This window comes from Erpetoichthys calabaricus, chromosome 2 (assembly GCF_900747795.2).
Source record: "Erpetoichthys calabaricus chromosome 2, fErpCal1.3, whole genome shotgun sequence".
NCBI lineage: Eukaryota > Metazoa > Chordata > Cladistia > Polypteriformes > Polypteridae > Erpetoichthys > Erpetoichthys calabaricus.
The window spans coordinates 33891292-33916131 of NC_041395.2; the positions used below are offsets into that span (position 1 = coordinate 33891292).

General features: G+C 42.3%; 1 gene segment (V, D, J or C); it reads right to left on the reverse strand.

Moving 5' to 3' along the window:
• Positions 1-8026: 8026 nt before the first annotated feature.
• The window catches only part of LOC127526593 (Ig heavy chain V region 914-like), a 42767-nt gene continuing 25953 nt past the window's right edge, over positions 8027-24840 (reverse strand). The window contains 2 exon segments of the V gene segment in view: positions 8027-8346; positions 8425-8481. Coding sequence covers positions 8027-8346; positions 8425-8473 — 369 coding nt within the window.

Here is a 24840-nt window from a genome sequence, read left to right on the forward strand (position 1 = left end):
CAGCCAGCTGGGTCGCTCTTCCAGGCTATATGCGTCCTCCGTGAATTGTTGGAGGAGCTGGAGGGGAAGGTGATCGCGCTTGTGAAGATGCTGTGACAGTGGGCGGAACGGCGTGGCGCGGCAGAGTTTGGGGCTTCCCTCGGTACCCGCAGAGGGCAGCCCACCACACAATGTGGGCTCCCGTGCTCACGCCTCTTTCTGTCGGTTCAGCCGGCTTTTCTTATCCGGCTCCTCCTTTTTCTCTGGGACGCCCTGACGGTCTGAGTCTCCTTATGGGAAAAAGGAGACCCTGCACCGTCTACGTCCCTGTAGAGCGGCATGAGACCGATGCTGGCTCTGGGAGGAGGGCACCTAGACCCCGGCACACGCCAGCGTCATACCTGCCCTCTTCTTTCTTTCATCCCCACCACACGTTCGTCCCTCACCACTGCCTCTACTGTCGGAGGTACGGCTACTTGGTACCCGGAACTGACCGATGATCATGGCCCCCTTCGCATGTCCTCCCTTTTCCGGCGGAAGTTCATCAAGGGGCACCTGGAGCATATCTGGGGAAGGATAAAAGGGGCCGACTCCCAAAAGTCGGGGAGCTGGTGTCGGGTGGCAGAAGACAAGGCTTCGGAGAGTGGGAGAAGGTGGCCCGAAGAGGACCATTGAGAAGTCGAGAGAGAGAGGTGTTTGGTGCTGGAAGCACTGTGTGCTATGCGGGACCTGTAAATACTTGTAAATAAATCGTGTGTGGTGGACTTAAGATGGTGTCTGTCTTTGGTTGGGCAGGATTCCACTATATATATCTGTATACTGTATAGGGTGGCATGGTGGTGCAGTGCTGTCTCACAGTTGGGAGAGCTGGGGTCCTGGGTTCGCTTCCCGGGTCCTCCCTGCGTGGAGTTTGCATGTTCTCCCCGTGTCTGCGTGGGTTTCCTCCGGGCGCTCCGGTTTCCTCCCACAGTCCAAAGACATGCAGGTTAGGTGGATTGGCGATTCTAAATTGGCCCTAGTGTGTGCTTGGTGTGTGGGTGTGTTTGTGTGTGTCTTGCGGTGGGTTGGCACCCTGCCCAGGATTGGTTCCTGCCTTGTGCCCTGTGTTGGCTGGGATTGGCTCCAGCAGACCCCCGTGACCCTGTGTTCGGATTCAGCGGGTTGGAAAATGGATGGAGGGATGGATATACAGTGATCCCTCGCTATATCGCGCTTCGCCTTTCGCGGCTTCACTCTATCGCGGATTTTATATGTAAGCATATTTAAATATATATCGCGGATTTTTTGCTAGTTCGCGGATTTCTGAGGACAATGGGTCTTTTAATTTCTGGTACATGCTTCCTCAGTTGGTTTGCCCAGTTGATTTCATACAAGGAAAAATGCTATTGGCAGATGGCTGAGAAGCTACCCAACTTACTTTCTCTCTCTCTCTCTTGCGCTGACGTAGGGGGGTGTGAGCAGGGGGGCTGTTCGCACACCTAGACGATAGGGACGCTCGTCTAAAAATGCTGAAAGATTATCTTCACGTTGCTACCTTTTGTGTGCAGCTGCTTCCTGAAGGACATGTTGCACGGTGCTTCGCATACTTAAAAGCTCAAAGGGCACGTATTGATTTTTGACTTTGTTTCTCTCTCTCTCTCTCCCTGCTCCTGACGGAGGGGGTGTGAGCTGCCGCCTTCAACAGCTTTGTACCGGCGGTGCTTCGCATACTTGCCAAACAGCACTATTGATTTGTTTGCTTTTCTCTCTCTGACGCCCACTCCGTTGAAGAGGAAGATATGTTTGCATTCTTTTAATTGTGAGACAGAACTGTCATCTCTGTCTTGTCATGGAGCACAGTTTAAAGTTTTGAAAAAGAGACAAATGTTTGTTTGCAGTGTTTGAATAACATTCCTGTCTCTCTACAACCTCCTGTGTTTCTGCTCAAATCTGTGACCCAAGCATGACAATATAAAAATAACCATATAAACATATGGTTTCTACTTCGCGGATTTTCTTATTTCGCGGGTGGCTCTGGAACACAACTCCCGCGATGGAGGAGGGATTACTGTACTGTATATACACACATACACACACACACATATATATGTTGTTTGGACTCTTAATCAGAATAATATATCCATGCTACATCCATGAAGATAATCTAGAATTTGTTAAATCATTACAAAGTGATCTCAATGGAGTACAGGGTTGGGAAGATTTAAAGTAGATGAAAGTTAATACAGGAAAATGTAGAGTTCTGCATCAAGGAAGTAAGGATGTTAGTTTTGAATACACAATGGGAGGTCTAAAGAAGGACCTAGGAGATGTAGTGGACATGTCACTATTTACATTCAGACAGTGCAAAGAAGCCATTAAGGTAACGGTTACCAGAATGTTAGGTTATATATAATGAAATGTGTAGTTCAAGTCAAACTAGATCATGCTTAAGCTTTATAATGCACTAGTTAGACCTGTGTCCAATTTTGATCTCCAGGCTATGTAGAGAGAGAAATGCTAGAAAAAGTTCAGAGAAGAGCAACTAGGCAAATTCCAGTTCTAAGAGGTATGAGCTATGAAGAAAGATTAAAGAAGCTGAACCTTGCAGTTAAATCAAATGAAGATTAAGAGGTGACATGATTGAAGTTTTAAAAATTATGAATGGAATTATTACAGTGGATTGACACTGTTACTTTAAAATTAGTTCAGCAGGAATGCGGGGACATTGTTGGAAACTTGTTAAGAAAAAGTTCACAGAGTGAACCATAGAATAGATTACCAATTAGTGTGCCACTGCAGATTTTAGGACATTAGGGAACCTTCAAAACTTGACTTAGTTGGAGAAATTAGACTTACATTTCCTTCTATTCGTCTTCTTTCTGTAATGTCCCTTTCCTATCTCAGAGGACCCATTTTGGTTATTACTATATTATCAGTTGACATCTCTCTACTGAGGTATTATCTTCAAAAACATTAGATATTCTGTTAGAAATCCCAGTTGTCAGTTTCAGCCATCCATTTTCCAACCCGCTGAATCCGAACACAGGGTCACGGGGGTCTGCTGGAGCCAATCCCAGCCAACACAGGGCACAAGGCAGGGAACCAATCCCAGGCAGGGTGCCAACCCACCGCAGGACACACACAAACACACCCACACACCAAGCACACACTAGGGCCAATTTTAGAATCGCCAATCCACCTAACCTGCATGTCTTTGGACTGTGGGAGGAAACCGGAGCGCCCGGAGGAAACCCACGCAGACACGGGGAGAACATGCAAACTCCACACAGGGAGGACCCGGGAAGCGAACCCAGGTCCCCAGATCTCCCAACTGCGAGGCAGCAGCGCTACCCACTGCGCCACCGTGCCGCCCCCCAGTTGTCAGTTTGCTCTTTTAAAATATTTTCATAGACTTTACCTTACCCCTTCCAAGCTACGTTTAACGTTTTTTTTTCCTTATTTTCTCTGTGATCCCCTTAATATTCTTGTCACATGCACGTTTTTGGATTTTAGGGCTTTAATTGTGATTTTCCTTTCTTTAAAATCAGTAGTTATAATTCCTCTTTACCATAAACTCCTATTCTTCTAGATATTCCTGGCCTTGCTTTAGAGTTATCTGCATCATAAGTTAACAAAAGTGTCCAATAAGTCCTTCCTAAGTTCCTTGACTATCTGGTTGAACGCCATAAATTTGTGAAACATTGCTTTCTTTATTTTTGTGGACCAATGTGGTTGCTGGCTTCACCACTGTGTCCTTGTGGCATGGCACTGGACCTATGACAGTGGTGGGAGAGAAGCCTTAGGGCTTATTATTTCTGTTGTTACAAACCATTTCTTATTTTTACTAGGGGGCTCCGCCCCCTGCTCGCTTCGCTCGCCAACCCCTGGCGTTGGGACATGACAAAGAGTGAGATGTATGAATTAGATATAGAATAGTGTGCAGCTTTGGATGATGCACATAGAAATAACAAATAGAGTGTTTGGCATATATTAATGTTTTATTGGAATGTGCTCCATGATGTCAGCATCCCGATTAATGTAGTCCAGCAGCGATTTGTATTTATCGGCTCTAAGTGAAGGCTGGTTGTTTTTTATCCACTGCAGATCATTTGATTCCGCTCGAACATAAACGTCAACGATGTATTGTTGAGTCAGCTTTCCTACATTGAGTAATGGATTAAAGTCGTCCCTTACTGAGAGTCTGTAGGAGAAATATTCTTTCATGGATACACGTGATCGTCTCTGTGCCTGCTGTTTTTTAATTCTTGAAATTGTAGCACTCCATCCTTCCTGTCCAATTGGAAAAAATATGGGGTATGTTAAAGTATTAAGAAGCGGAAAGCAAATGTCTATGCGTTGGAATGTAGGTGTGTTGTTTTTATCAGGACGTAAATGTAGAACAATATCTCTGTGAAATGGAGGCTCACCATCTTTACTTTGAAAGACAATTGCCACTTCATTAACGACGGGCAGATTGTATCGTCTTGGATCTTGTTCTTATCTCTGTGAAATGGAGGCTCACCATCTTTACTTTGAAAGACAATTGCCACTTCATTAACGACGGGCAGATTGTATCGTCTTGGATCTTGTTCTTTGTCCTTTATCAAGACCAAAGCAATTGTAGTTGCCGCTATACCTTCTGCATTTGCTTTTGTATTTGCCTCCTTTTCAACTTCATGTAGTATTTTTATAGACTTAGCTAATGGGTGATTGTTTATGACATGAGTGACGTTTCTCATTATAGGCTCCGTGCATTGTTTGTTTTCAGGAAGGTTCATGCGTTGATATCTAGGATGTAGATTTGTGCATATTTGCGTTGTTGATTTGTTTCAGGGTGCACTGTTCCAATGCGATGCAATATTTGTCCACATATGCGAAAGCAGTATGGGCCATTGCCTTTTGGTGGCCTGATATGTACTCCGGTAGATGCAAAAGCAAATGAACTATTGTAGGATCTAATGCAGTTCCTAAAGTTTTTACTTTCAGGCACATCGTTAGTTAGAAGCTTCTTTAGATATTCAGGATATGAATGTAAAGGAGGCAGTCTAATCTGCCCCTTTTGACAACAACGTGTAAATTCATTATTTGTATTGCCAGTTGTTTCTTCTGTGAAGTTAAGTGAATGACAATGATTGCAAATGACATTCATTAATCCCAATGAATTTTCCTCAATAGTGGATTCCTTATTGAAGGCGTTTTCAGCCATTTGGCGTAAGCGTTTAACAGGTGTGTGGCGTTGATGTCCGCGACGGGCATGTTTTGCTTTTTGCGTTTGATTGCCTTTTTGTTGCATGTCCATTATTTGTGACGCGCTATTTTTTTCTTTTTTTTTCTTCGCCTCCGCTTTGCGCAAAGTCCGTTTCAGTCTACGCCGTGCATTGTTTGTATCGAGCCTTGTCCGTTTTTGTATGTCGGTCATTTGAGCTTTGTGCTTTTCGCGTCTTGCTTTTTTTTTCTGTCAGTTCATTTGCGCGTTGTACACGTCTCCGTTCATTTATTCTGTCTCTTCGCTCCCTTTTTTGTATGTCTGATACGCAAGCTCTTTCGGTTTGAAATCGTGCTTCTTTCGATGCAGCACTTTGACACGCGAATCGTTTTGTACCCGTGACCGTGTATTCATGACTTGTTTCTTTCTCAGCATGCGAAATATGGATAAGTAATAAGGAGGATCGCACTCACTGTTAATATGTATCCTTTTCTGCAGTTGAACGGTTAATAGTGCTTTATTGAAAGGACATCCACCTATGCTGACACCTATGCTGACACCTATGCTGCCTAGTGTGAAGGTGTTGACGTTTACTTTAGAATATGTGGCTTTGGGTGTCACTTCTTATGGATGTGTGGGGGGGATTGTTGTTGCGCGAGCGTCTTCTTTCTTTTTGTGTTCCTGTGTCTTGTTTGAATCCCCCTCTTTGTGTGTGTCCCGTCCCTTGTTTGTAGGGTCTGTGGGGTGGTTTTGTGTTCTTTTTTTTTGTCTTCCATGGGCTTGTTGAATCCCCCTCTTGGTGTGTGTCCCGTCCCGTCCCGTCCAGTGCCTGTAGGGTAGGGGGGGGGGGGGGGGGTGTGGCCTCTCTCGCCCTCTTTTGTCCGCCTTTCTCGGCTCCTCAGCCGACTCTCGTGGACTCTTTTTGCGCCTGCGCAGTACGTCTTTTTGCAGCTACTGCACATTGCCGGATGTGCCTGCGTCCATCATCCGGTTTAGCATTCTCGGTTAGTAATATGGATATTGTAATGAAGTGCATCATGAGATGGAACAGAGATTACCCTAGGTGTTGTGTTTTTAATAAACAGATCTGCCTGAGGGATTATGTCTAAAGTATCTTCCTTCTACTTACTTGTAACTGGGAGCACATGGTATTATAGGTTGGTCAGTCTTCGGAAGATTTTAATGGCCATGACAGAATTTCTTCTGAAGGCCCAAAGACTAGATGTGCAGGCATGTATTTTGCTGGCCATGTTTTGTTCTGTTATGCTTTTCTTGCAAATGAATATGCAAGATGGCAAGTAACTGATTCCGTAAGATGAATTCTTGTTGAAGAAAGCACATCAGAGGCACCCTGGGGTGCATAACATAGCCACTATGTCCACAGGAATTCACTTGGCAACAACGGTGGGATTTGCACTGTGGACAGGTGGCGTGTAGTGGGTGACAATGCACAAAAAAAGGTTGGAGCAGGAGCTGATGTTACCAGGAAGCACTCAGCTCATGATGTTCAGAGAAAGAATATTCTGGGTTTGTGAATCACAACTGGAAGTTCACCACAGTGCAAATCTACAAAAAGACATGATTCTCGGTGGGAGTCCATGACAATTCAGCATTACAAAAATTGGAATAAAGGTGCAACAAATACTGCTGAAGAAAAGGAGGAAACTATTAGGAAATGTGAATAATTCCCATTCAGTCTTACAATTTAAAAGAAAGTTTAGCTAATTCTGTCCCTGTTAGTAGTTGATGATGCTGTGGTGAATAATTTACAGACAAGCACTCACACTTTTACAGATTGAAGATGGTGATCAGCCTAAGAAAGTGGACTATAAATGTAGAAGGAAACTGCAGGAGAAGAAAACATTCTTCAAATAATGCACCTCATCTGGCAGTTGACAAGTGCATTAACATAATTTGTTGCTCTAATGTTCAACAATATTTATCTCTGTAGCTTATCATTAAAATTTCAGATACCACATAGTGTACATATTACTGTAATTAGGTTTAACCTAAACAATATGAACATACAGCACAAGATGCAGCAAAGTTATGCCATCCAAGACATGCTCAGCTATTACAACAGTCACCAGTATAATATTAGGGTTTTGTCTGGATAAATTTGTCAGCATTCTTAGTTTTGTAAAGAGTGGTGCTTAGGAAGCCAACTTACTGTATATTTGTCAGCCATTTTTATTTATATGAATAATAACGGTTATCTTCTCTAACAAGACTGGCTTTTAAATTTCCTCTGAAGATTTGAATATGTGCTGTTTGTGTTTCTGCTGTCTTCAGAGATTCTCAGACATAAGTATATTTTACATTGTGGTCTTTATTTCAGTACAACAAACTAAAACACGTACTTCAGTTTGCCAGTAAATCCTGCTTACCAACATCACCTACAATAGCCTGTCACTGCACTGCCCGTTTGTATGTTTGAGTTTGAATTCAGTTTTTTACTGTTTGGTAGATACTCTTGGGCCTGTTATCTGCTTACACAAAAATATATAATTGCATAAAAATATATTGCAAAAATATACGTGATACTGCATATTCAATTTTTGATGTCCTATTAGTTAAAAATTTGAAAAATGTTAATGCTTCAGAAGTTCCTAAATATTAGCAAACAGTGTAAAATTACACATACAGATAGCTAAATATGTTGAATACTGAAACCGTGGCTCCTACATGCTTCATTGCACTGCCACATGTGCTCCTGTGGTTTTCTGGATTTTCTGGAGATGGTGAAATCAATGTTTAAAAACATATTTTACAAACCCAAGGGCTGTTTTAAATAACTCATAATAGTAAAAATATTTGGTCCATAGTTTTCCAGTTTTTGTTATGACAGACACTTCACTTCTCTCACTGTGACTCTCGGGCACAGTAATACACAGCTGTATCTGCAGTCTGCAGGTTGTTCATAGTTAAGTACAGCATGTTGTTGGAATCGTCTCTGCTGATGGTGAATCTTCCCTGTACAGAGGATGCATACCACTGGCTACCACCACCACCATTGTTTATTTGTGCCACCCATTCTAGCCCTTTACCAGGAGGCTGCCGAACCCATTCCATGTAGTAGTCCTTGAATGTAAATCCAGAGGCTTTACATGACAATTTATGTGACTGTCCTGGCTGTAGAGTTACAGGATCTGATTCTTTCAGTGTAATTTGACCATGAACACCTAAAAAACAGTACATGCAAAAATGAAAGATTTGCACAGAAATATCATAATCAAATAGTAGCCTCATGCAGCACTTACCAAGAAAGCTTAATGCCATTACAATTAAGGAATATGGTAAAATCCTCATTTTAAAAACTTTTTTTTAAACTAATAGTAACAAGACAGAGATGCACCGTCTTTATCAAACTGCTGGAGTGGCTAGAAGGTATAAATAGTGGAATACATTTGCATAAATCACAGAAAAGGAAAATTACATCAGTCATGCAAATGACTCTTCAAGAAGCCACACTTTATGAACATTTCACAGAGAATAAAAAGTGATAATGGGGTGATTAATGCTTTTAAACTTTTATCACTGTGGTTTAGATTGTAGAATTAAGTAACAAGAAATGCAAAGCACCCATTAAAGGCCTTTAAAGACGCTGGATTCTTGTTCCGCATAGAATCTTCTTGAGGATTTTGCTATTAATTTACAGAGGTTTAACTTTCAGGACCCTTTAGACTTCCTTTAGTGCTGCTTAAAAGCGTATTAATAAGCAACACACTTGAGATCATTTGACACTGGCATTCACTGCATCTCACTGTACAGTGTGTTTGAATTCAAGTTCATTCAATTCAACTTATTACCCAGGTAAATATAAAATAGAATTATAATGTAACACAACAACATCCATTTCTTTAAACTCAAATTTTTAAATTTGTTGAACTGTTTTCATATATCAAATTATTATTTCAAAAACTATACAGTATATACAGTATGCATTGTTATAGTATGTAATTACAATGGGATTAGTGTGACACTTGTTTTTGGTCAGCCAGTTGGCAAACATCCCCCGTGTTCTCTCAGTTGCGAGAAGCAGATCGTAGGTATGTGATACAGTACCTGCCAAATAATACAAAGAGTACACGACACGTGTTTCGTCCTTATTGGGGCTCGTCAGGTGTACGCAGTTTTGCATCCCTTTATGGGGGATTGATCCCTGTAAGGGGATACAAAAGTGCGTACGCCTGATGATAACCAAAAGGGATACTGTATCACACACACACACACACACACACACACATATATATATATATATATATATATATATATATATACTAGCAAAATACCCGCGCTTCGCAGCGGAGAAGTAGTGTGTTAAAGAGGTTATGTAAACATATATATATATACATAAAAATATATAAATATATATACATATCTACATATACATATATGTCTACATATACACATATCTACATATACATATATATATACATATATACATATATATATACATATACACATCCACATATATATACATACATATACACATATCAACATATATATACACATACATATACACAGATACACACACACACACATACATATATACATATACACATACATACATACACATACATATATATATATACACACATACATACATACATACACACATTTATCTATATATATAAAGGAGAGTTGGGATCCGAGAGACTGTGTTTGTGTGTTTGTGGAGGGATGGAGAGTTAAGGCGGGTGTTGGAGTCATGTGATCATCTCCCCTCCCATTCACCTCATTTCATTCACTTCATTTCGCTCCGAGCTGAGCTCCGCAGCTGGCGCGGTCTTGCTGTTCTTGATTTGCTTTTCACATGGCCAAGTATACGTTGCATGCTCAAGAGTAAGCTCAGCGCACAACTTGGTCATATTACAACCGGAGGGGCGAACTGACAACATGGTGTACAAAGAGATCCTTAACAAATAATTATTGGTATAATTTCCCTCAGTTTATTATTTAAAATTTTAAAGCAGTACTTCGCCGCTGCGAAGCGCGGGTATTTTGCTAGTATATGTATATACACATACAGAGACATATATATACATATACATATTTACATATCTACATATATATATACATATCTACATATATATACACATATATATATACATATTTACATATATATATAGACATACATACATATCTATCTATCTATCTATCTATCTATCTATCTATCTATCTATCTATCTATCTATCTATCTATCTATCTATCTATCTATCTATCTATCTATCTATCTATCTATCTATCTATATATATATATATATAAATCCCCACGAAGTACTGCTTTTAAATTTTTATTAAGAAGAAAACCTTTTTAAATTGAGGGAAAATATACCAATAACAATTTGTTAAGGATCTGTTTTTTTGTGAAGCAGCCTTAACACAACTTTTCCGCTGTTTTATAAACTAACGCCATATAAGGTCTTCCTTTTTCCTCGCTTCGCCAAGGAAGGAGCCTTTTTATTAAATCCAAGGGTTCTTCGCTTTTTTTTTTTTTCTTTTTTTTACGATTGTTATAGTTCTGTTTGTATACCACGTTGTCAGTTCAGCACTCCGGTTGTAATATGACCAAGCTGTGCAAGCTTACTGTTAAGAATACAACGTATACTTGTACAGGAGAAAAGCAACCTTGCCTCAAATCAATGGCAACCTTTTGTAGGTCTATGAACTTAATTTAAACTTTAGGTTTACACGGTGCTTTCTTTCCGAAGTACTTGCACTCATGAATATGTCTGTATGCGTCAGTCGCTCAAATCCCCGTGCTTCGCACCGGCGAAGTACTGCTTTTAAATTTTTATTAAGAAGAAAAGAAAACCTTTTTAAATTGAGGGAAAATATACCAATAACAATTTGTTAAGGATCTGGTTTTTTGTGAAGCTGACTTCACATAGCCTCTCCGCTGTTTTATAAACGAACGCCATATAAGGTCTTCCTTTTTCGTTGCTTCGCCAATGGAAGCAGCCTTTTTATTTAATCCACGGGTTGTCCGCTGTTTTTGTGTTCGTTTATTACGATTGTTATAGTTCTGTTTGTATACCACCTTGTCAGTTCAGCACTCCGGTTGTAATATGACCAAGCCGTGAAAGCACACTCTTGAGAATGCAACGTATAGTTGTACAGGAGAAAAGCAATCTTGCCTGAAATCAATGGCAACCTTTTGTAGGTCTATGAACTTAATTTAAACTTTAGGTTTACACGGTGCTTTCTTTCCGAAGTACCTGCACTCAAGAATATGTCTGTATGCGTCAGTCGCTCAAATCCCCGCGCTTCGCACCTGCGAAGTACTGCTTTTAAATTTTTATTAAGAAGAAAAGAAAACCTTTTTAAATTGAGGGAAAATATACCAATAACAATTTGTTAAGGATCTGGTTTTTTGTGAAGCTGCCTTCACACGAGTGATCACTTCGAGCTGACTTGCTGACTAACCATAAGCGTTACCTGGTAGGTAACCACCCATACAATCAGATTGTGAATCAGACTACGAATGCCATGAATGTAATTACCCCGATCTACATGCTTTCAAATAAACGAACCACACGCTATGGCGCAATTTTAGGGGCTTCGCCTCTAGCGCTGACGTCCGAGGTTCGATTCCCATAAGGGAGTGAAGTGAGTGGGTGGTTACCTACCAGGTAACGCTTATGGTTGGCCAGCAAGTCAGCTAACATCAGCCACGGTGCCTTCAGTTGTGAGAAGCAGATCATAGAATGGTTGAAAATAGTTTACTGTCAAATAATGCAGAGTACGCGACACGTGTTTCCCCCTTATTCTTGGCTCATCAGGCGTACACACTCATTGCACTCGCTTACGGTAATCGAACCTCAGACGTCAGCGCTAGAGGGGCTTCGCAGCGGTGAAGTATTGCTTTTAAATTTTAATTAAGAAGAAAAGAAAACCTTTTTAAATTGAGGGAAAATATACCAATAACAATTTGTTAAGGATCTGTTTTTTTGTGAAGCTTCCTTTAAACAGCCTGTCTGCTGTTTTATAAATGAACGCCATATAAGGCCGTCCTTTCTCCTTCACAGTCAGTTCACGTGATTACGTGGGAGGCGTGATGACGCGATATGCAACCCCGCCTCCCACAGCCAGCAAGCTGCAGTCCATTACTGTATATGGACAATTTCGAAATGAAACCTGCGTAACTTTTGTAAGTAAGCTGTAAGGAATGAGCCTGCCAAATTTCAGCCTTCCACCTACACAGGAAGTTGGAGAATTAGTGATGAGTGAGTGAGTGAGTCAGTCAGTCAGTGAGGGCTTTGCCTTTTATTAGTATAGATACATATATATAGATACACATATATATATATATATATATATATATATATATATATATATATATATATATATATATATATATATATAATAATAAAAGGCAAAGTCCTCACTGACTGACTGACTCACTCACTCACTGACTGACTCATCACTAATTCTCCAACTTCCCGTGTAGGTGGAAGGCTGAAATTTGGCAGGCTCATTCCTTACAGCTTACTTACAAAAGTTAGGCAGGTTTCATTTCGAAATTCAAAGCGTAATGGTCATAACTGGAACATATTTTTTGTCCATACACTGTAATGGAGGAGGCGGAGTCACGTATCGCGTCATCACGCCTCCTACGTAATCACGTGAACTAAAAACAAGGAAGAGATTTACAGCACGAGTCACACGCGGGAACGAAGGTAAATGACGTTAATTTTTGACTGTCTTTTAATACTGTGTAAGCATACATATTAACACATGTGCAATTAAACGTGTGCATTTACGGGGTGATTTCTCAGGCTTAAAAGCTCGCCTTTTATCAAACGCGGGAACAAAGGTAACTGACGTTGTTCACTGTCTTTTAATACTGTGTAACCATACATATTAACACATGTCCAATTAAACGTGTGCATTTACGCTGTGATTTCTCAGGCTTAAAAGCTCGCCTTTTACTAAAAAGGTAAATGCAATACTATTTTCAATCAGTTTATTGAAACGCTCCCGTTAAGGATTGCAATAACATATTCGCGAGATAAAATAACGAAGTAGGGGGAAATGGAGGAACAGCCGCAAACAGCGAAGAGCAAAAAATTTATTAAACAATTGAGAACGGAGCGAGTTAAGCATACAAGCATGTTCATAAGGGAAACAAAGCACGGTGTAAAACGTAAGTTTAAATTAAGTTTATAGAAACGCTCCCGCTGCGGATTGCAATAACATATTCGCGAGATAAATGTTTAATGAGAAGACACGAGGTATAAACGAACCACACGCCGTGGCGCAACGTTAGGGGCAACAGTTTCAACCATTCTATGATCTGCTTCTCGCAACTGAAAGACGGCACATGGCGGATGTTAGCCGACTTGCTGACCGCAACGTTAGGGGCTTCAACTATGGCGCTGACGCCACATCTCAGTGCCAACACCTTGCAGACTGTACTTAAAAGACACGCCCTCCTCAGTGGACAGTTAAAAACACCAATCAAACTAACGATGACATCAAGTATTACCCAATCAAAACTAGGAAAGGAAGCATCTTCATAAAATGCGTGTGGGATGATTTGCATGAGACGCTGCTTTAAAAAAAAAAATGATAAAAAAAATACGGGATAAATCCCGTCCAGTATTGATTCAAAACGGGACGCGCAATTTCATTCTCAAACGCGGCACGATTCCGTATTTTAAAGGACGGGTGGCAACCCTACAGTGCCAGGTAACCACCCATACAATCACATTGTGATTCAGACTAGGAATGCAATGAATGTAATTACCCCGATCTACATACAAGGCGAAAGTCTTGCAACATTCAAAGATAATGGTTTGGGATAAGTACACCATACAACATAAAAGAGCTTATGAAGCCTTGAACCGAAAAAAGCAAGATCTCAGAGATCGTAAAAAAAAAAATAGGAGGTAATGTCGTTTTACTCGCTGTACATTTTAGTCAAACATTACCAGTTATTCCACGAGGGAGACCAGCAGATGAACTCAACGCGTGTTTAAAATCCATGCTTCTCCCACGCTCTGTTATATGTCGCGTGTTCTCGGGTAGGTGCACCAAAAAATGTATACATTTAAGCATGTAATGGGCAAACAAAAAATGAGGTATACCCGAAGGCACTGCAGTAGTACTTAATGTAACTTTACTTCTTAAATTTTAATGTTTTACTGTTTAATAATTTATATGCTTCTTATATGTTGTTCAAATTCTTTTATCAAAATACCACTGACAGCGCAATGCACGATAACATGGAGTGAATACACCATACGCATCCGCCCACGGCTGCCCTGCTGTGCGCAGATAGGAGTTGATTCTACAATAAAATAAAATAAACATAAAAAGAGTAAAACAATCATCACCCATAAACCGTGTGTGTGTGTATATATGTGTATATATATATGTTGATATGTGGATGTGTATATGTATACATATATATATATATATATATATATATATATATATATATATATATATATATATATATATATATATATATATGTAGATATGTATATATATGTGTATATGTATATGTATATATATGTTTATATGTGTGTGTGTGTATTTTATATATATAAAACACAGCAACACTCATAACAATGACAACACAATTACATTGACAATCATATTACGTTATTTTTAAAATGTTTCCTTTTTTTTTCATAACCTCTTTAACACACTACTTCTCCGCTGCGAAGCGTGGGTATTTTGCTAGTATATATATATATTAGGGCTGTCAAAGTTAACGCGTTAATAACGCCGTTACAAAAATTAGTGCCGTTAACGCAGGTTCTTTATGACACTACGAAATTCCCGTAGATCAAACTGAGCTTGCAAACTGAATGCATGCCACTCTAGCCTTCAAGTTATTTCTCGTAGAAGTCACTCCATATTCCTAAATGTTGAGCGATGGAAAAAGGTCCATTAAATGGGAAGTTCAGTTTCAAAACATTGCCTGACAGCTCACTCAATAAAAATAAGGTTGTGTGTAGTTACTGTAAAGCCAAATTTAGTTATCATCAGAATACAAGCAGCCTACGATTTCACATGCAAGCCAAGCGTCCATTTTACACTAATAGCATTAATCCGGGTAATATGTGACAGACCACGCTAAACAGTGTTTGTCAGAAACCAATGGACATGTTAGCCTCCAGCAAATTAACGGTAGCAATTGCTAAATGGATAGCCACAGCATGCAGGCCGATTTACATAGTGGAGGACGAAGGTCTGCACGACATAATTCAGATTGCATCCAACGACCCAACTTATGAATTAACCCCGAGAGCCACAGTCGTGACTAGTATACATGAGCTGTATGATTCAGAGAGGGCAAAACTAGCTAAGGAGTTGGAGTTCACGGAGGCAGTCGCCCTTACTGGTGACTACTGGACATCACTTGGAAATCATAGCTACCTCGGGGTTACACCCATTATGTCGATGAACAGTGGAAACTGCATTCACATGCTTTGACGGTCATGAAAACATCAGAGAGACATCATGCCACAACATGCACCGAGCACAACATGCACTTTCCATCCTGCTTCCATTCTCGCAGGAATCGGACTGGAGGGGAGCGGCGTTGTTATGAGTGCGGCTGCTGTGGTCACGGCTGGTGGTGTTGTTCTTGGAGGACGTCCAGAGTGTGTGGATGTCAGGGAAATGCCCCCAGACCTGTTGTTTCTATCTCCACAGGACAGAACCGTAGACGAGATGAGGGGAGCAACCATGGGCTACTCAATACCTCCCCTGGGATGCCTGGTGGCAGCCTCCTTGGCTGACAGTGGTGCATCAGCTTCCCACAGGGCTTCATGGGAGATGTATTTCTCCACAGCCCTGTTGGGATCTGGGGTGGCCGCCAGGGGGCGCTGCATGGTTCCCTGATCCCAGCTGGACGAATCTTCCGTCCAACCTAGAAGTACAACCGGAAACAGGTGATCGAGCGCTTGCAGCACTTCTGGGTGGGCTTTTAAAGGGGCCAGGAACCACCACTCAGTGACCAGAGTCGGGAGGAGGAGGATGAAGTTTGACGGGAGGAGTGGTGGTGGTGCCAGAAGGGAGCGTTGTGTTGGTGAATTGTGTTCTGGGACTGTGTTGTGCCTGTGGGGTTCATGGGGAAGACGTGCCCCACAGGTGAAGAAAAATAAATATTTGTTTTATTTTACACGTGCCTTGGTGTCAGTCTGTGTCGGGTCAGGCACAATATAGCGCCTTTGTTACAATATATATATACGTCTCTAAAAAAATATTAATCAAAGTATAGCATCAAGTCAATGAAACTTCTGGGATATTGATCTGGTCAGTTAAGTAGCAGAGGGGTTTTTAATCAGTTTCAACTGCTTTGGTGTTAATGAAATTAACAACAGGTGCACTAGAGGGGCAACAATGAGATGACCCCCAAAACAGGAATGGTTTAACACGTGGAGGCCACTGACATTTTTCCCTCCTCATCTGTTTTTTCACTAGTTTTGCATTTGGCTACGGTCAGTGTCACTACTGGTAGCATGAGGTGATACCTGGACCCTACAGAGGTTACACAGGTAGTCCAACTTCTCCAAGATGACACATCAATATGTGCCATTGCCAGGTTTGCTGTGTCTCCCAGGACAGTGTCAAGGGCATGGAGAAGATTCCAGGAGACAAGCAGTTACTCTAGGAGAGCTGGACAGGGCAGTAGAAGGTCCTTAACCCATCAGCAGGACCGGTATCTACTCCTTTTGGCAAGGAGGAACAGGATGAGCACTGCCAGAGCCCTACAAAATGACCACCATCAGGCCACTGGTGTGAATTTATCAGAAACAAACTTCATGAGGGTGGCCTGAGGGCCCGACGTCCTCTATTGGGCCCTGTGCTCACTGCCTGGCACAGTGGAGCTCAATTGGCATTTGCCATAGAATACCAGAATTGGCAGGTCCACCACTGGCACCCTGTGCTTTCACAGATGACAGCAGGTTCACCCTGAGCACATGTGACAGACAATGCCCGGCCTCATGTGGCGAGAGTATGCAGGCAGTTCCTGGAGGATGAAGGAATTGATATCATTGACTGGCCCCCATGCTCACTCAACTGACCTCAATCCAATAGAATACCTCTAGGACATTATGTTTCGGTCCATCCAACCAGGTTGCACCTCAGACTGTCCAGGAGCTCAGTGATGCCCTAGTCCAGATCTGTGAAGAGATCCCCCAGGACACCATCCGTTAGGACAGGGTTAGGATTAGCAGCATGAACCCCCAACATAGTCAGGCAAGCATACAAGCACGTGGGGGCCAAACAAACTACTGAGTGGACTAGCCTGCCACATCATTTTTTCAGGTTGATTTTCGGGGTGTCTTTGAATTCAGCTTTCTGTAGGTTGACTTTTTCTTGAAGTACATTGGTGAATTTAAACCTACTTGGTTCTATTGAACAGCTGCTTGAAATTTATAGCTCATTAAGCTTACCATAAGAAGTTTAAATACTTGTTAAAAGCTTAAGGAGCTGAGAAAGAAATTACACAGAAAACAGTTTAATGATGTGTACGTGTCATTCAATTGTAGTGATAAGTATGAAAGTTGCAATGAAAAGGGAATTTAAAAATGGAAACAAAATTCAAAGAAGAACATTGCTAAAACTGTAAAAGCCAATCCTGAAATATTTTTTCAGTTTTTCACAATAAGATAACACTCAAAGAGGTGGTAAATTGTATTAAGATACCTAAATAACAGGAAGGATAAACTAAATTCTATTCAGAGACAAGTGGCCGAAAACCTACTCATTTCACCCTTGAAGACACTTTGCACAGTTCAGTTAAATGTCACCTTTTCCAGTGTAAGATGATTAATGTCTGACACTGCACTCCTCGCCGGCAATGGTACATTCATTTAAGGAATTCTGCTACTGGGTATTGAGAAATTGGAGTCTTTGAATTGTGTAAGAAACTGGAGTAGACAGTGAGGTGTAGTGCATAAGCCTCAGAGCTCAAAACCCTGAAACTGCAGGTTCAAATTCCACTGCCTTGTTCTCTGTGACCATGAGCATGTCACTTCACCTAACTGTGCTCCATCTGGAGAAAAAAACAAAAGCAATGTAATCAATTGTATCTCTCAAATGTTATACGTTGCCATGGATAAAGGTGTCAGTCTAAATAATAATAATACTCAAATAAAGGCCATACAGATAAAGACTGAAAGTGCAAACTTCATATACAGCTGATATATGATTTGCAGGGAATCAAGCTCAGGAACATTGAGGTGTGAAGCATCAACATTAACATTTTGTCCAATTATCTATAAATAAAGTATTTTATAACCCATATTAATACCAACAGAAATTTTGAGTAATCACCTGTATGCTTCATTTAAAACTTTACAGCTAAATCCAAAAATGACCAGAGGCTGCAGTATACCAAATGTCTGATTATTTACTTATGTATGTATGTATGTATGTATTGTCACGCACGAGCGCTTAGGGAGCCGCGGAAGGTCCCAAGACGTAACGTGCAACCTCATGCCAAGCGGGAATGGCGGAGCACTAATCTCTCTCTTTGTTTTCCTAGAAAGAAGGAAGCGCCGCCACCATGAGACCACAACACGTCTCTGGCCCCGCCTTGCCACTTACTCCCAGCCTTCTCCTCTGATGACATCATGGCTCCCAGCATCCAGTTCACCAATACTTCCCAGCATTCCTCTGACACTTACGGTTTCTCCTTTATAAATACCCCAGTTTGCCATTTGTTTGTTGTCTTGTGTTGAAAGTACTTTGTACTCACTGGACCTTTTCTGTGAACCTGTGCAGAATGTACAGTATACGGGGCCGGAAAACCCCAAACCTTTATATGTTTTTTTGTCTTCCATTACAGTGGCATAGTCGGCAGGATACAACGTTCGAATATGACAGAAGGACAGGACCTGAACGCTGTCTTGACCACCCTTGCTACTCAACTCCAGACTCTACAGGTAGAACACACAGCAACGAAGCGGAAGCTTGAGGAAGCCACAGCCTGCCTAGACAATGCAGAAGCCGTAAGACCGGAGCCTGCCCGGCCTCCGCCTCTACCGATTGTACCTCTCTCAGAAGCAGATAATATTGAGTCATATCTGGGCATATTTGAGAGGACAGCCTCTAGGAACCAGTGGCCGCGAGCGGACTGAGCTTCCATTTTGGCTCCGTATCTGAAGGATGTTGCGCAGCGGGCTTATTACGACCTCCCTGAGGAGGAGGCCGCGAGTTATGACCGCCTAAAAGATGAAATCCTTAGCCGCTACGGCATAACCTCGGACTAGCAGGCGAGCGAGGGGCGGCTGTGGCGCCAGAAGGGCCGCAGGCACGCCGCGTTGTCGAGCAGGTTGCCTGCGAGGGCCTAATTAACGCCATGCCTGACTATATTGCCCAGCAGGTCCGGAGGCACGCATACAAGGATATGAAAGGCCTCCTGGAGGTCTTGGAGCGTCAGCTCACGGTACACCGAGTCAGGGGGTCGGAAAGGTTGGCTCGCGGGGCCCGACAGGGACGCCCCGTCAACCCCGAGCCTAGCCGCCGTGCAGCGGAAGCCTCAGTAAAGCCCCGAGAAAAACCGACTGCGCCGTGCTGTTTCAAGTGTGGCAAGGTCGGACACATCCTCCCTGTGTGTCCGCTCAACCAGGAGCCGATGGATTGCAGCGTCACCGTGGCAGAGAGGTATGGTGCTTTGTCTACTCCCTTGGCAGTCCCAAATGTAGGGGTGGTTTTAGTGAACGGACACTCGGTCCTTGCCTTATTTGATACCGGGAGTAACATTACCATTGTTGCTCGCCGTTTTGTTTTGCCACGATAGTGGTTGAAACAACATGTGAGAATTACCTGTGTGCATGGTGAGACCAGGGCATATCAGTTTGCGAAGTGTTTTCTTACTTGGAAAGGGGAAATAACTCAATTGATAGTCGCTGTGTTGCCCGAACCCCCTTTCCCGGTGATCCTAGGACATGACTGGTCTAAAACTAAAAGCGGCAAAATAAAAACCACTCCTGTTGCCAACTTGGGTCTCGCTATGGGTGGGCGGGGCACTCTCCCCGCGGCTCCCACTCTGTGCAATGCGGCGAACACTGATGACGTAGGTCGCCGGGGGGAAGATAGCCAGGCGACGGACCCTAACCCGGAAACACCTGGTGAGGGCCTGAGCCATGCACCCGATAACTTCCCGGCGACAGACGATCCTTTAGGCTGTGTGGACTTACAGTTCCGGTCTACTCCAGCCTCCTTTAACACTAGAATTACCAGAGCCTACGAAAAAACTCGTAAATCCGTCCCACCTTAAATCGCGTCTTAAATCCGTTTGCACCTCTCCGCCAGAGTCCTTTGTCATCTAAATGTGCTGATAAACATAAGCTACTAGCAGCCAGCTATTCCATCCCCCCACCGACTTAGAACGAATTTCTGCTAGCTCATGCCTTGCCTTGATTTGATTATCTGGGATTGAAGTGGAGTTTTACAGTGGAAATAATATAGCGTTATTTGGAATACACGCATTTCATGTGTGTACCGTTTCTATTTGTAGTCTGTGCAAACACATTTTTAAAACAGAAATGTTTTTCATATTCTAATAGTAAATGACAAAATGTAGGCATAAACTATATAACGTATGAAGCCTGAAGTCCATATATCAAAGAAACACTTTCACAAAAGGTACAAATAAGAGAACACGTGCGCTTTGATTCAAAAATATAACTGCACAAAAAAAAAAAGTCGCGTTAGCATGCCACATTGATATTCTTAGTACTACTGCTGTGGTGGCGTAATGGTATCAGTTTTTGACTGGGAATCAGAGGGTGGCGAGTTCGATCCCGCACGGCTCCACTTTGAGAAGTAAACTGCTCTTATTCTTACAATTTTAGAATAACAACATAATTTTGATTTCAGTCTGTAACAGCCGGTGTAACTTATGATACTGGTAAAAGTTAGCTTTTTTTTTTTTAATTCACTTTTCATTCTCGCAGTCGCATTCAGAATCAATCCATACAACCCCATCTGACACAGCTGTTTTCACATAAATAAAAGTGCACTTTTATTCAAGACTATAACCGAAGAATAAAGAAAGCAAGTTACAGTTGGTGGTTGATACGACAGCTTGCGTGGTGCAATGCTAAGAACTGCTGATTTCCGATCCGTGCTATATAAAATCATCACATTCAAATATTAACAGTTCCCACACACCCAAGGTCCGCCATTCCTACATTTACGACATGTGTACTTGTTGCAGTGTACACATCTCTCTGTGCTATGGTTCCTATTACAGTGAATGAGCACCTGACACTGTACTTTCTTCCCTGGGGGAAGCTGAGGTCTTAGAACGGAAGTTTGTCGATGCTGTATCATCTTTTCTTTTTCCATCGCCTTTTCCTGTAAGAAGCGACGACGAAGTTCCTCTGCAAGGTGAGCCATGAACACTCTTCTTTTCTCAGTGGACCCCGTGCATGCCTTATACAGTACGTGTGCGTTCATCGCTGCTAGGTCAAGGATGTTGTAGAACACAGCAACCGGCCACCTGCGTGTTCCTGTTCACACTGAATAAGTACGCGCCTTCTGGTCCATGATGTCAACGCCACACTGGGGAAAAAAGAAAGACAAATATATGTGACATTTTGAAGAAATCATTTTATCACCAGAATAGCACCAGAATATTTCGTCACACTAATAGTTTTTTCATTAGCATACCTTCATGTGGTTGTAGTATGTGACCGTGTTTGTTTTTTTTTTTTTTATCTTGCCCAATCTCCACATCATGGTGCATTGTGCTGAGATTGCAGACAGACTTCTTCTTTTTGGGCACATACACTGTCAGCATGGCACTGGGAGATCTAAACACCAGCGTGGAGAATTGTTCGTGTACTGAACTGACTTTAGCTGCAGGTGGAAGTTCCCGTCGCACTTTATTCATGGTACCAAGCAGCACAATGCACCATGATGTGGAGATTGGGCAAGATAAAAAAAAAAAACCAAACACGGCCACAGACTACAACCACATGAAGGTATGCTAATGAAAAAAATATTAGTGTGACGAACGTGTTCTGGTGCTATTCTGGTGATAAAATGATTTCTTCAAAATGTCACATATATTTGTCTTTCTTTTTTCCCCAGTGTGGCGTTGACATCATGGACCAGAAGGCGCGTGCTTATTCAGTGCGAACAGGAACACGCAGGTGGCCGGTTGCTGTGTTCTACAACATCCTTGACCTAGCAGCGATGAACGCACACGTACTGTATAAGGCATGCACGTGGTCCACTGAGAAAAGAAGAGTGTTCATGGCTCACCTTGCAGAGGAACTTCGTCGTCGCTTCTTACAGGAAAAGGTGATGGAAAAAGAAAAGATGATACAGCATCAACAAACTTCCGTTCTAAGACCTCAGCTTCCCCCAGGGAAGAAAGTACAGTGTCAGGTGCTCATTCACTGTAATAGGAACCATAGCACAGAGAGGTGTGTACACTGCAACAAGTACACATGTCGTAAATGTAGGAATGGCGGACCTTGGGTGTGTGGGAACTGTTAATATTTGAATGTGATGATTTTATATAGCACGGATCGGAAATCAGCAGTTCTTAGCATTGCACCATGCAAGCTGTCGTATCAACCACCAACTGTAACTTGCTTTCTTTATTCTTCGGTTATAGTCTTGAATAAAAGTGCACTTTTATTTATGTGAAAACAGCTGTGTCAGATGGGGTTGTATGGATTGATTCTGAATGCGACTGTGAGAATGAAAAGTGAATTAAAAAAAAAAAAAAGCTAACTTTTACCAGTATCATAAGTTACACTGGCTGTTACAGACTGAAATCAAATTTATGTTGTTATTCTAAAATTGTAAGAATAAGAGCAGTTCACTTCTCAAAGTGGAGCCGTGCAGGATCGAACTTGCCACCCTCTGATTCCTAGTCAAAAACCTGATACCATTACGCCACCGCTACTAAGAATATCAATGTGGCATGCTAACGCGACTTTTTTTTTTTGTGCAGTTATATTTTTGAATCAAAGCGCACGTGTTCTCTTATTTGTACCTTTTGTGAAAGTGTTTCTTTGATATATGGACTTCAGGCTTCATACGTTATATAGTTTATGCCTACATTTTGTCATTTACTATTAGAATATGAAAAACGTTTCTGTTTTAAAAATGTGTTTGCACAGACTACAAATAGAAACAGAACACACATGAAATGCGTGTATTCCAAATAACGCTATATTATTTCCACTGTAAAACTCCACTTCAATCCCAGATAATCAAATCAAAGCAAGGCATGAGCTAGCAGAAATTCGTTCTAAGTCGGTGGGGGGATGGAATAGCTGGCTGCTAGTAGCTTATGTTTATCAGCACATTTAGATGACAAAGGACTCTGGCGGAGAGGTGCAAACGGATTTAAGACGCGATTTAAGGTGGGACGGATTTACGAGTTTTTTCGTAGGCTCTGGTAATTCTAGTGTTAAACGTGAACAGTGGAACAATGATTCCCTGAAGTTCGCTAGAAATGCTATTGTTTCTGTGGATGGCCAATTGTCAGTTAGTCCCCGACCACTGGAGCCCTACTTTGTCCTGGATAATGATCTGTTGTATCGGGTGGCGACTCACGAAGGCGAAGTGCGAAAGTTGCTGTTAGTTCCGCGGACTTACCGGCGGAAGGTATGTGAACTAGCGCACGCTCACCTCCTTGGCGCCCATCTCGGGACCGAGAAAACATTGGAGAGAATAAAACTCCACTTTTATTGGCCCGGTATAAACGAGGAGGTCAGACGTTTCTGTCAATCCTGCCCAGACTGTCAGATACGTCAGATACCTAGGACGGTCCGCGCTCCTCTCGTGCCAATACCACTCGTCGATATTCCTTTCGAACGAATTGGAGTGGACATAATGGGACCCCTCGAGCCTTCAAGCCGTGGCTTTAAGTATATATTAGTCATGATTGATTACGCGACTCGATACCTAGAGGCGGTTCCATTGCGCTCCGCTAACACAAAGAATATCGCACGGGAACTGGTAAACCTTTTTTCTAGAGTGGGAATACCCAAAGAAGTCCTCATGGACCAGGGTACTCCCTTCACCTCGGATACGTTCAGGGAAGTGGCCAGATTACTCCGTATTACACATCTTAAGACGTCTGTCTATCACCCGCAAACTGACAGGTTGGTGGAACGATTCAATCAGACGCTTAAACAAATGCTACGTAAAGTAGTCAGTGTGGACGGTAGGAATTGGGACCAGCTTTTGCCTCTTGTGCTCTTTGCCTATCGGGAGGTACCACAAGCTTCCTCTGGTTTTTCCCCTTTGAGCTCTTGTATGGACACCAACCCCGGGGACTTTTTGATATGTTAAAAGAAGAATGGGAGGCGGAACCTCCTCCTTCCACTAATGTTTTGGAATATATCATGCAACTACGTGATAGACTGGAACATATCAGACCACTTCTAAAAGAACACATGATGCGGGCTCAATCAGCGCAGGCGCGGTGTTATAATAAGAACTCAGTCCTCAGGGAATTCCAGCCCGGGGACAGGGTGATGGTGCTCGTCCCCTCCTCCCACTCTAAACTATTAGCCCATTGGCTGGGACCTTACGAGGTTAAGGAAAGGAAAGGGCTGGTCGACTATTTGGTCCGACAACCAAATCGACGCCCAGCGGAGAGGGTGTATCATGTGAACTTGTTAAAGCCGTGGAGAGAACGAGATGACACCTCAGCCTCCGGTGCGTCCGTCTC